This window comes from Triticum urartu, chromosome 4A (assembly GCF_056163025.1).
Source record: "Triticum urartu cultivar PI428250 chromosome 4A, HENAU_Tu73, whole genome shotgun sequence".
Taxonomy (NCBI): Eukaryota; Viridiplantae; Streptophyta; class Magnoliopsida; order Poales; family Poaceae; genus Triticum; species Triticum urartu.
The window spans coordinates 43867371-43881305 of NC_141876.1; the positions used below are offsets into that span (position 1 = coordinate 43867371).

Consider the following 13935-nt stretch of genomic DNA (forward strand, 5'->3'; position numbering starts at 1 on the left):
CCAGCATATGAGGGGTTGTTTTTCTCACCTCCCTAAGGCTTTGTTCGTTTAATCCCCGCCCCCGCCGGGATCGGCGGGGTTTTGGCCTAATCCACGTGCTTTTGACCCCGGTCGGGGTAGGATCCCGACCTACCTTATATGCGTCTTCGGTTAAACCCGGCCGGGTTGATATCCCATCCAAATCCACCCCAAACCACAGGGATTCCACTGGGTTTTCACCCACGTCTCCCCACCCGTGGAACAAAACCAGTCGTCTCAGTCTTCTCGGCTCGAAAGAAAAAGGAGGAGCGGGCGAGAGCGGCGGCGGCGCCGACGCCGACAGGGAAGAACTAGGCGACGGCGAGGGGCCGGAGCGGGCGATCTCTCTCCTCCACTGAAGACCGGCTGCTGCGCCATCCTTCTACCTCGCCCCACTCTCCCTAAGTCAGCAGCCGATCTGCGACCCTCTTCTTCCATCCCCGGCGCGAGCTCGGCGGCCGCACCAACCTACTCCGGTGGCCCTCCCCAACGTTTCTATGCCGGTAAGATCTTCTCCCCCACCCTTGTTTCCTTCCTCTCCCCCCTTTTGATTTCTAGGGTTTCCCGTCCCCTTTTCCACCGGTGACAAGGGCCGTCTTGCCGGCGAGGCTCCACCTCTCCTCTCTGCTTACTACAGCTTCCCAGTACCCTCCTCTGTACTTGCTCTACCTGTGATTTGGTGCAAATGGTGTACCTAGTTGAATCTAACCAAATCTGCTACATAGTCGAATCTTTTTGTCAATGTCATTAGCAGTGCACATATATGCTACTAGTAATCTAGTATTTATTTGTCCCTGAGATTCAGTACTATATTTGCAGCTACCTGTAGAGAATCAACAAGATGCAATTGTAGCTATATAGTTTTGTCAATGATATCCTTGGGAGGTGAGAAAAGTTGAGTTTTATGTAACTGAGGTGAACATCAACTACATGAATTTTTTCTGATAGTGGGGGTGAAGAGAAATTTAGGTAAAATGCTCTGAGATCAAGGCATCTTGAAGCCATGCAACTACGACAGTGCATTTTACTAATTTAGATGCAGAAAGTTTTACTTGTCAGAACATATAGAATATATTGAGATGTGTAGAAATAAAATGTTTTTGTAATAAGAGAAAAAAATATATTGCCTCCATTAGAACGATAACTGTTTCATACTACTTTATGTTGCTTGACCTGACTTGTATGTGCTACATTAGAACGATAACTGTTTCATACTACTTTCGATGTCTAAATCTGCATTTTGCCTCCATTTTCTGTAGGCCAGCTTCACCGCCTCACAGCCGCAGCAAGACCCCGCTTGGGGCAGCATCGTGAAGACTAAGGTATATTAATCTTGATGTACATACTTGGTTTTCTTTGTACCCTACTGGGACTCGCATCTTCATCTAGCTCACATGAACCTCCCTTGTTCATCTAGTAACCTGAAGCTGATGGCTCAAGTAGCCCACATGAACCTCCCTTGTTCTCTTATTTCCTTGCAAGATCATCTAGAATATGCAAGAATCCCCCTTGTAGCTATTTTCATGCATACTGGTCTTGAACACCCAGAATATGTGTAGTGTGTGCATCCATTGGTATCCGCCAGATTTCATAACTTTTTATCTGAAATTTGATTTCCCTAGAATGCACCATGATAAATGCTTATGAGATGAGAATCCATTCATGTACATCATCTTATCTTGTCCTTTTTTATGTACTTATCTTGTCCTTTCTTTGTCCTGTTTTCCCCTGATTATGACTGTAATGGAAGCTCTTATTTATACAGTGCATATTGGAACTGAATTGATCTATCTCCGCATTTCATTTAATTTTGCTTTGCCCTCCTTTTGCAAGTTTATTTTGTACCAAAGAAAGAAATCTTTTTTTTTTGCGGGGAAAGAAAGAAAGAAATCTTTGTTCATAAACTTGTGATTTTGGTACTGTTCTCTGAAAGTAGACCATAGTTTTTTGTGGTCATACGAATTTAGTGTATTCTTACACGATGTATAACGCTGTGTCATTGATATATATGCCTGGTTGTTCATTTCTAATATTATTATTCTGTGCTGCTATTTGCAGCTTTCCATTGGAAGATCATTTGTTTAGTGGATATGGATGCGATGTTGCTGCCCATTTGATCCGTGAAATTTTGAAATCAATGCACGATTATTTTATGATCTTTCTTTGCTAGCTGGTCATCAATGCTTTGATATCAGTCCTTTGATGTGGACTGACCGCCCTTTTTTGCCAATGCAGTGCATCAATCACTACGGAAGCGACATCGGCGAGATTAGAGTCGTCTGTTCTATACAGCAATAATTTGATCATGGTCGGAAATATAATAATATTGTACATCGGTGATTGTTGATTAGGGTCGTTTTTTGACTTCTAAATATTCAGAATTCATGTTATAGTTTGATATTTTTTCTTCTAAAATATCAACTTGCAGCAAGCTTCTCATATAATGTTTTGTTCTGACGCAACAAAAATACTGTTATGCGGATTTGGTGCTTGGATGTATGAAATTTATAGCAAGTTTGTTGTGTGTGTGATGTTCTTTTGATTTGGTGCAAAGAACAACGATAGGAGGTTTAGTTGATTTGGTGCTGAAGTGTACAAAGGCCATTGATGGGAGGTTGCCGGGGACTAACCGAACACATATTGTTGTACAGGGATTAGCAGGGTTTGTTGGTTAGGGGATTGGGTGACGAGGTGGGGATCACCAAATCCCTGTGTGGGTCTAATCCCCTAGAGGTTTGGTTCCAGTGGAACCGAACAAAGCCTAAAGCATGAGAGCTCTGCACGCGTCGTATTTCGGTAATGAACACAACTCAGCTTCATTTTTTCCAATTGAAATGGATAATTGTTTGTCACTCACAGATGCCTTGATAATAATTGTTTTATTGCCATTAACGGACACATTAATAGCTAGTGCGCAGAATACAGAATCCTGGTACCATCAAAGCTAATTTGCCCGCTTAAATTTGACAGGCAGATTGCTAATTCCAACAGCATCAGAGGACAAGGGGCTGCTCAAACTTCAAATTGCAAAGGCGCTACCGGCGATGTTCTTTGTCGAGGGCATACCGGCAGTAACATCTTCTTCGATGCCACATTCATTCTTGCCCCTTATGATCTTGAAGTACCCGTCCTACAATGCATCACAAACCAAAACTTATTAATTAGCCTAACGCATGCATTCACTCTTGCAAGTCAACAATACAGGGTATTTATCACTCACATCGCCCCAGCCTCTGTTCCACTGATTTGCAAGAAGCTGAAAATCAGAAGACAAAATAAAACATGTCAGGACTTGATCATTTGGTTAATAAATAGTGTAATATAGAGAATTAACAAGATACCCAGTAATCCTCTCCAGCATCACTGGTTCCCCAACCAATCAACTTGACGGCGTGACCTCCCATGACTCCACCGGTGATGTGCTTGTACACTCCTGATTTGTAGTGTGCGAAGTCCTGGAGAAAATTGCAGAATGAAATCAACACAGCGAGTAACAAATATTTTCTTTCACCTTTGATGATATAATCACAAAGCATATGAGCTGTTGAGCAAATTCAGAGCTCGAAAGATAATAACAGTATTTCATATTTCAGTATGCTAACTACTACCTAGAGCATGTACGTTTTGTTTCTCTTTCTACTGTAATGTCTTTCTACGGTTTTATTCAGTTTTACAGCTTTTCAGAATATTATTGATATTATCTTTGTCATTTAGAAGTAATTAGCAGAAATTTTGTTCCATGCTCCACCAACATTTTGACAGCCTTGGTAAAACACACGTCAAACATCAAACGGCGAATCAAAGTTACCTCATAAACTGTGAAAGCAACTTCCACAGGGCCATTCTTGTAGACCTCTGCCATGATGTCATGTGGATCAGAGTTTACTTGGTATGCATTGATGCTGAAATGTTTCTTTTCCTCCCAAACTTGGTTCTGCACCTTGCATTTCTTTTCACACACAGGTGTAGGATAAGCAGGTTCACATCCAGGATGCTTGCAGCCAACCTGATCAAAGTATGGATCGCACTGCAAGATAGTAATATTTACAAGGGTTAGTGGTATGCCGAGCTTGAGGTTTTTTTACAAGAAAAATTAGGGGAGAGCCCTGGTTGAAGAGAAAATCCAAAAAAACTAGCTAGACAAAGATGACCTATATTTGAAACAGGGCCATTTGTATTGTAATGTTGTGCCTGAACCAAGTTGGGATGAATTTGCAAATAGTCAGGACACACTAAGACATGATTTTCAGGTTCAGATATACACCGTTAGCATTTAGTGCCAAATAATACAAGCACTAACTGAGCTGTTAAAAAATGTATTAACAAACCAATCAATTCATTTACAGAGAGCATTATTATTAATAATTAATGTAGCATCCAATTTATATTATATTGGTAGTATGACAGATTCAGTAATACCCATTGTTGCAGTTAGAATACAGAGAAGTGATTCATAATAATAGTATCAAAATGATGACAATAATAGGATTGCTCTTGGAGGACCATGATATTGAAGTGGTAGTAAGTAGGGAGTTAGCTATACCTCGTCAGTAACAACACCGTTCTGGACGAAGTATTGCCATGCGCTGATAGGATATCCTCCATCACAACCATCGCCGCACATAAACCCACAGCAAGCCACTAGGTCATTGGCAGAAAGCGTAATGTTCTGCAAGGAACAGAAACAGCAGGCTGGTTATGTAAGAAAGGAACCAAACATTCCTGTTTAAAAATAGACCAGAGAGTAGACAGATGGTCCATATGCACTCACCATGTTGTGATGGATGCAGAAACGATCTTGCAGACACTCCACGGCACCAAAAGCCCAGCAGGAACCACAGTGACCCTGACATTGTTAACCAATACAGACTAGCTTGAGCATCTTCAATTGTTCAGTAAGCACTCGTGGAGCTAACAATGTAAGTTAGTGTGCATAGACTTACTTGATCTGCTCATGAAAATCAGCGTTTTCCAAGGTGTTGGCAAAAGAGAAGGAAATGAAGTGGGTCAGTGTAAGTAAAACAATGTACAACCGATTCATGGTCATTGAGTTATCTAGTTTAATTTACCAAGTATTTTCCCAATTGTGCTGCAGCCAGACCATTTCGACCTGGCATCGAACACCTTTGGGAGCTGCTCGGATCTTGAATGAGTTTTGGTGCGAACACGAGCCCGTAAACCTGGAGGCGTTGGCTTCACTCCCAGCATATGCTTAAATTGCTCAATCTGCACGGAAGAGGATGATTCTGAGGTCAGCAAACAGAGAAGAAAAAAAATGGTGCTTCGATGACAACAACAAGAGCAAGAGGGTGTTATATGTACAGTGTAATTCGTGAGGTAGGGGTTGTATCCAGCCGTCCATCCGGCGTTGGGGTGGTTGTTGACCGTCTGTATGATGTCTTTCTGTGACAGTACAATACAATGATGATTAGTACTACAAACAAAAGAAGATGATGTCACTCAGATGGGGATAAAAAGCCGACCTGGATGATTCCTAGGGAATGGTCTCGCCCTGCTGCTCCGACGAGCTGAAAGTAAATTGTACAAACACATGTTAAAGCAAACATAGATGCGATTCAGCCAATTGCGTAGCATCAGTATTGATTCTTGCCCCCCATAAAAAGAAAGGGATCGAACTCTGGTTCAGAGCTGTTCAATTTTCAGTGGTGGCATCAAGCTTAGTATCAGCGGCAGGCCCCTCCGCTGGCTCGCCATCGAGCTCCCGCACGTCGCCGGAGGCCCCTCCGCCGCAACCCCTTGGTCGGGGGTGGATTCGCGCTTCGCAGTGGACGACGGGTCGCGGCACTACAGCTACAGTACTTCCGGGATTCGCAGAACTACAGCACTACTAATATCTCCGCAGCTTACCAAATTGGATTCTATTGGTACCAAATTTGGATATGTGAGAGTTATTTTGGTTTGACTTCTCAGAGCAGCTGTTAGCTGCGAGTAAAAAGCAGAGGCGCCGATGGGATCTCGACTCGACCGGAGGAGAAGAGCCGAACCTGGGGGGCGGCCGCGGCGGCGGAGAGGACGACGAGCAGCGCCAGCGGGAGCAGGCTCCTCCCCATCTTCGTCCTCGATCGGCGACGGGGGAGGAAGAGGAAGTCGACGGGAAGCAAGCAGAGGAGGTAGCTGCAAGCCTGCTACTGATTGCCTTGCTTGATGCTTCTCCTCCTACCCCACCCCACGCCGCCCTTTTATAATTGGCTCCGAGGGGGTAGACGCAGACGCTACGACTGTCCGAGCGCGATACGATGGAGACCGCCGATATTTTTCCAGCCTTGGGAGTGACGCGCGCGCCCGCTTTCCGTTCCCGGCTAATCCCGCTGCGCAGCGTAGCGTCACGCAACGGCGCGCGTGCTGCCACGCCAGAATCAACAACCCGTTTTTAATTCAATTCAAACGTATCCATATCGGCTTCGCTCGCCCATGCGTTGCCGTTGCTTCAATGCTTCTCCTTGCGAGAATCCTTTTGTGGAAAATTTGTGATACTCCATTATTGAAAGAAGGAAACGCAAGACATTTATAAGCGCGGCGGTCTGCGGATTCTTTCTGAGGGGTGCATTTTTGTACTTAGAGGATATGCAAGTATTGGTAGAAGATATCGAGTGCGGATAGAGGGTTGCATATCGGCTTGATTCGCTCATGGGTTGCCATTGCTTCGATGTTTCTTCTTGCGAGAATCCTTTTGGAAATTCCGTGCTCCATTTATTGGAACACCTTTATAAGCGCAGCAGCCTGCATATTTATTTTTGAAACGGGCATTTACTACTCCCTCCGTCACAGTTTATAAGGCAACTTTCAGATTTCATGCATTTTCAGAATCGAGAAGGATTAAGGCGCGTTTCATTTACTGCCTAGTAGTACACCATGCATGAGTAATTAGGAGTACTAGTACTAGCTGCATGTATGGTGTGAACGTGGGGTGGAAACCCGGGGTGTGAACATGGTGTGGAATTGGTCTCCACCAATGCATGCAAGGAGGCTGCTCGTTTATTGGAGGTGGGGTTTACCGAATCATTAACTTCTCAGCTAATTAGGCGCATACAATTAACTACACTATGGATGAAATGGAGCCGATCGCTGCATCCTTTGGTTCCAGCGATCTGGGCTAGACGCCCTATAAACTGTGACGGAGGGAGTATAGAGGATATCAAATATGATTATATAGGTATGTGAGATTATTTATTGGTTTTGAATGTTACAGCCCGCCACTCTACAATCCTTCAACTACCCGATCTCACGCTCCAAGGCCGGATATGCCGCCTTGCCAAGGGGACCCTGGCAACATTTCAAGATTATTACTATTTTTCTTGGGTGGGAGGAGGGTGGCAATTAATAGAAGATATCGAATGTGGACATAGAGTTGCATATTTTGAAAATAATTACTCCTTTTGGTATGGTCGTTCACGGTGTTGGAAACACAGTCAACTTAATCATTAAGATCAATCCATGTGTGCAACCGAAGAACAAGCAAGGATTCAAAAATGATACAATCTGAATTGCGGATATAATAAGAAGTATACTTGTTTAATAGAGTCGGATTCGGATGACGCATCGTACATGAGGTTTCGTCGAGTCTCATGTCTATGGCAAAGAGTAGCAAACAATAAAACTCAATCAAACAAAAATGCCGTCACACGGGGGGCACCGGCTGGTATGTCCTCGTCACGCTATGTTGTTCAGTTGCGACTGTCACTAGGCCGCTGCAGACGCGATAGGGAAATCGCTGGCGCAGACGCCCTATCACTGATGATGGCACCATCATTGTCGAAGAGGACCATTCTCAAGCGCCTCATGTCGATGGATTTGACATCTCTGGCATCATCCCCACGCCAATGATGTTTGGTGGTTGCGCCCTGGGAGCTGCAGCGTCAAAGCACAATCCTAATATTTTTTTCTTAAGTATGATATTTTCCTTCCCCTGCTTGTATCATCTCATCTTCGCAACAAAGAGCAACGAGACACGACTTTAGAAGACAAAAAACCCCGGTACGAATGGTAATCCCTTCTTCTCTCTTAGATATATAGTTTCTAGCAAGCCTAACCAATACGGCAAAAATGCCGCGCATATGGGCACATGCACACACGTGCTCAAACACACACACAACACACCTATACAGATGCACAACACGGGTTCAGCTCCTCCGCAGTCGTGTTTCTAATGTACATGTGTTGTAGTTGTCAAAATTTGCCATCCATTCCAATCCAACGACACTCTCTTAGATATATAGTTTCTAGCAAGCCTAACCAATACAACAAAAATGTGTGTTTAGTAAATCTAACATTGTCGCGCATATGGGCACAGGCACACATGTGCATGCACACACATGCTCAAAGGCACACACGACATACATAGACAGATGCACAACATGGGTTCAGCTCTTCTACAGTCGTGTTCCTAATGTATATGTGTTGTAGTTGTCAAAATTTTCCATCCATTCCAATCTATCGACACTCTTGCCCCTTAATTCTGCTATTAACTTTAATCGCTAACGGTTATAGGCTTGGCACCAAACAACAGTCGAAGTGTGATATATGGCTCTAATTTAACCCAATTTTCCTTGAAAAAATTCTAGTTTTGGAGGTTATTTGGAGCTCATTTGGAGCAACCGTGTTGCCAAATGAAGGCCAACTTATGTGGTAATGACCTGGGGAATTTGGATACTTTCACATGAGGATTGAGGTTGTTAGTCCATCTTGCACGAGATTGGGATTTCTTCTCCCTTCTTTCCCACTGAGTGGCTTGGGGAGAGCTTGATATAGTGAGAGTTGTGTGTTTCCTCACAAGATCCATCCATAAGTGAGTGCTTTGTGCTCAGTTCTGAGAGGCGATTTGGGGTTTCTCCTTTATTTGTTGGCTCCCATCTTTTATTTTCTTCTCCATGGTAAATGATTGCTCATGCTGCCTCTCGGGTTTTTTCCATAAAGGTTTCCATGTAGATCTTGGTGTCAACCCCTTTTATTCGTATTATTTTGCTATGCTTTCCATTATTTGGACACCTTGCTTGCTACCTGTGTCATGGTGTATTTTGATGTCTTGCATATGAGAATGCTAGTGTTATTTGATATGTTGGCAATCCCGAGGAATCGATCTTGTGGTCTTTGTTCTTGCAAGTATAATGCAATGAAATGCTTGGTGGTTGCCATGCGTCTAGATGTCAAGTTATGTTTTCTTATTAGTGTTTGATGGAATGTCTACCAGGATTAAACTTAGAGTTTGGTCTATTGTCACATGGTATGCTTCCACTCCCCCATTAATATAGGCTTGCATGTGACATGTATAATTGTTTCCACTAATGTTATATGTTTAGTTGGCGCTAGCATATTATGGTTATTTTCGCCACAATTGGTATCAGAGCAATGGTTGTATCAAAGGCGTTTGCATGAGTTTATTGTTGCAAGTGTGATGTCAACTTTATTTGCTAGCAGGCTTGTTGGAAATGGTGATATTGTTGGGGAACATAATAGAAAACAAAAAAAATCGCCCTACGATCACCCAGGAACAATATGGAGATGCATTAACGGTTTGGATTCGATCGTTACCGACTCCGAGTTGTAGCAGAAGAACACGAGTCGGTGTAGATCGTACTTGGAGTCCCTCGAACCGTAGATGAACGATCCCACGAACCGCCCACGAACAGTCCCTCAAAAGGAAGACAAAAAACACGGGCTCTCTATGAGTTGCAAGTGTACGGTCTTCATGATTCGACAATGCTTCGTGTCTAGAGCTAATCGTCGCCGAAGAGTTAGAGGGAGGGGATTAGAACCACACCGGGCTTATAATTATGAGGATTATATGATCTAGGTCAAGCTCCGATTGATCAACTAGGACCAACTAGAACTAGATCTAGAGAACTAGAGGAGGCTCCAAAACTTGTGTATCTCAAAGTGTAAAAGCCTCTAGTATATAATAGGTTGGAGAGGAGAGGAGGGGAGCCACACAAGGGGGGGATCCCCCCTTGCGCCGGCCAAGAGGGGGAGGAGGATTCCTCCCCCTAGTCCAATTCAGCCTCCCCTATAGGAAACAGAGGGCGCCACCCCTTTTGGACCCTTGTGGCCCAAGTTTGCCTTCCACCTCTTGGACTTTTAAGACTCATTGATATTTAATTAATTATAAAAGCCTTCTAACAATTACCAGAGCCTTTTATTATTAATTAACATCTTTGAAAAAACTATATATTATTTATCGCTAATACCCGGTATTGCCCGGTAAACTCCGAAACCCTTTCGGTGACCCCGAAATGCTTCTGATTCCTCTTGAAACTATTTCGAATATTAACGAAACTATTTCACAAATAAATCCTTGTCACTCTCGTCCTACTAACACTCAGTAGATCATGATTATCTTAAGCTTGTGACTCTCTAGGTTTGGTAAAATATAGACATGAACAAAACTCCTTTGTTCAATGAACGATAGCAGAACCATGGACGTCCATATCAATCCTATGAGTACACGAATGACATTCAAGTGAACCTTTAGTTATCATGTGCTACTACCTTTGCTTCACGATACTTTACAAAGCTTGAAGTGAGATGTATCGGTATCCTCTTGAGTCATACACATGATCATTATATCGTTCTCCTCGTTACCGGTTTTTTTCTTTCTCGTTGAAATGTTCTGGCATCCCCGTGACATAGTCACCTGTGTCTGTCTAGACTATGATAGATGTTGTCATACCGAGAGGTCCCTAAGAATATATCTCCATTGTCGGAGGAGCAAATTTCACTCTTGAGCTATTTATGCCCTTCTCAAACTTTCCGATGAACCTATAAGTTGTCACTCTTGATCACTCTTGATCACTGTGTTACATATGGTGTTTGAGCAACCCCAAAGTCCACCGTACAGTAAGAAGTGACTGTGATACTCTCATGGTCTATAAAAACACATGTTAACACGCCATGTTATAACAATTGATTTCAGATGATATTAACTCAAAGTATAACAAACAAGTTTTGATCGATTCAATATGATCATTCTTCTAACATCATGCTTCAATGTTGTTTTAGGACTATTGCTACACTTAACGATATCCTAAGATCCAGAAGACATGATCACCAATAACACTTGAGCTAGTCTTAGAGGCAAGACTAGGAACCTTATTTTACCGCTTATTATTCCATACGTGCATATGAGTTTTCCACTAAATCACACATTCCAGGATCATAGCAGTTATAGCATAGAATATAAACCCTTAATTATGAAAACAAAAATATAATAATACAATATTATTGCCTCTAGGACATATTTCCAATAGATATTTGGTTTAGGCAAGCATTGATGCATAATATAGAGGATGACAATTTTTTAGGCCTTGTATGGAGAAGTTTATGTGTTTCACTGAAATAAATTTGGTGCTCCCATTTTGTGAAAGTCACTTCATGGAGGACAATTTGATTGTGCACTTATTCTATATGACCATTACAGAAAGTACCCCAACTAAGCACATCGTTATTTATTTCTGCCCTCAGCCATATACATGTTCAAATGTGATTAAGCCCTTTATGTTACATATTCTTTGTCTATGGATGGTGTCTCTTATGTTATTTATTCGGAGAATTTGCTTCAGAAGATGTGCATAGAGAGTGTTGATGGGGTTGTTATCTTTGTGACATATTGGAGACTGATTGAGCATATGCTATTAGTAGTGGTTATGAAAGTAATTGTGGAAGCTATTGAAATTCTTATGTTTAGATACACGTGAGGTATTTTCATTGCGCAGTTAAGGAGTACTGTCAGAGTTTTATTCCAGTTTTGGCAATTTAGTGGAAAGGCAACCTATGGTGATTTATGAGTTGCTTCCTACTTTTCGGGTATGTTTTGAATCTTGCAGTTTATGTTGTTATTGGTGCATGTGTCATGTACTACGACACATTGGAGTCTTGATTCTATTAGTCATGCCATTTGTCTGCATAATCAATGGTTGCCAGCTTTCAACATGTTCCAATGGACTAGTTTACAAGGCAACATCATGGAGAGTAGTGTTGGTTGGTATGTGTATTGTCAGGATCAGGGTGTTTCTTTGCATTATTCTTATACTCACAGATGGTTAACGTGTTTGTTGACTGGAAATTCGCATAAGTGTGCTTAGTGTTTCCTTGTGCTTAATGTTATCTTGTGTGCATTCTTAGTTGCTTCTACTCCTAAATTGTATTGTAACATCACTACCAATTTGTGGCATTTCCAGCTTGTTCACATGCCAAAAATTGTAATTGAGTTATGTAGGAGAGGCATCTTGGTGGCTAGAGCAAAATATGAGGTTGCTTCCACTCAGTTATCCTTGTGCATTTGGGAAGTGTACACCTTGGTAGCTAGAGAAAACATGAGGTTGCTTCCGCTCGGTTAGCCTTGTGCATTTGGGAAGCACACACCTCGGTTTGGTGCAGTTACTGGTTAGTGACTACTCTTGACTATAAATGCTCATATTTGTGGGTTTTCTTTCTTTTTAAGTTGTCTTCTAGTGGTAGAAAATTATGTTTACCCTCTAGTATAATCTATTGGAATATTCTAAGGTACATCCAACAATTTGATGAAGTTATGGGTTACAATCTAGTTTGCAAATTTTAGCTATGATTGGCGGCATTTGTATTAATTGTGATGCTTTGGATAGATGATGGCTTTGGATTCTATTTGGGAGAATTTGAGTTTGATATGCACATTCTACACCACTATACCACAATGGTGACTATAGTGTTTATACACAAAGGATGAGATGAACATAACAATATTTGGTAATATCTCCATGCATGTTTTCCCATGTATTGTTGAGACAATTACTATATCTAGAGGATATGTTGTTCATCTGTTGCCTCTTTATGCTTAGATAAATATATTTTCCCTTGTATGTGTCCACTGGGCAGTTTAGAGGCTTGGGAGTAATTTGTTTCCTCTATAGAGTTACTATGGAGTTCACTGAGGTTTTCCAGTTGTGGAAAATTACTTGAAATTCTCCATTGTGACCATCAACAGTGGTGTGACCTTTATTGTGATGGCCATTGCTCCATTTGGATAGTCTGTATTATGTTCCACTTCAGGTGGAGGCTAATCAACTGTTTGTCCAAAGATTGAATGAGTAGCAGGTGTGTAACATTTGAGGTGGAGATTCCCTTATTATTTATAATCCGGCACTCAACAACATTTGCCGCCATTGTTCAAGCAATTTGAGAGAGAATACTGCCTAAGAGAAAGTAGTCCACCATAGTGATGTTGTGGGACCGAGGATGATGTGTGATGTGATTGTACTTGTCAGTTAGCCCCTTGTGGCGATTCCAACATGTTTGATGCTATGAAGAAATTAAGTGGAATCAGTCGTTGTCAATCAAGTGTGATAGGTGGGCTAATATTGTTGAATTTACTTTGATGGTCGCATTTCATATTATGTATGAGGAGCCAAGCTCATACATAAAGATGATTGTTGAGTGTGATGCAACTAGTTGAGGTCAAGCACTGACAATCAAACCCCCTGTAATATTGCACAAATAGAGGCTGAAAAAGAGAGCAAATAAGGGCATCATCCGAACGGGTGACATGCAACCCGGACAATTCAAAAGTTGGCCATACGCCAGGGTTGTAGCCTAGACAGTTCGGCTAGGTAGTCTAACCTACCGTTGTTTTGAGGACACAAGCCAAACGACCAGGGGGAGCCAAACAGTCCAGGCATCGGTCGAACATCCGACAAGCAGCCCAGACGAAGACATCCCCTGACTTACTATCCAACCTGATGTCCGACTTAAAGAAAAATGTTGTAATGTTTCTGGGCGAGTACTCGAACGTCCGGCTAGCAGCTCAGACAATCCGGCCAAACAGTGAACATGAGAATTTGGCCAAATGGAAATTTGAACAAAGGTAGACTTATTTGGCTTTGGACTTTTGTGAATGATATGAGTGAATTGTGTATAGGTGATACTGACTTG

General features: G+C 42.3%; 1 protein-coding gene and 1 long non-coding RNA gene across 2 annotated transcripts; one reads left to right on the plus strand and one right to left on the minus strand.

The window, feature by feature from the left end:
* Nucleotides 1-224: 224 nt before the first annotated feature.
* LOC125541468 (uncharacterized) lies at nucleotides 225-2532 on the plus strand. Its single transcript, XR_007297540.2, has 3 exons — nucleotides 225-521; nucleotides 1278-1340; nucleotides 2254-2532. It is a non-coding gene; the product is annotated as an uncharacterized LOC125541468 (long non-coding RNA).
* A 286-nt stretch (nucleotides 2533-2818) lies between these two features.
* On the minus strand, nucleotides 2819-6225 carry LOC125550523 (cathepsin B-like protease 2). Its single transcript, XM_048713541.2, has 11 exons — nucleotides 6024-6225; nucleotides 5502-5546; nucleotides 5341-5421; nucleotides 5088-5244; nucleotides 4962-4966; nucleotides 4790-4864; nucleotides 4562-4687; nucleotides 3827-4045; nucleotides 3360-3473; nucleotides 3239-3274; nucleotides 2819-3148 (listed from the first exon to the last, which is right to left on the minus strand). Exons 1-11 carry the CDS (start codon nucleotides 6087-6089, stop codon nucleotides 3038-3040), a joined length of 1035 nt encoding a protein of 344 aa, XP_048569498.2. The 5' UTR covers nucleotides 6090-6225; the 3' UTR covers nucleotides 2819-3037.
* Nucleotides 6226-13935: the final 7710 nt, after the last annotated feature.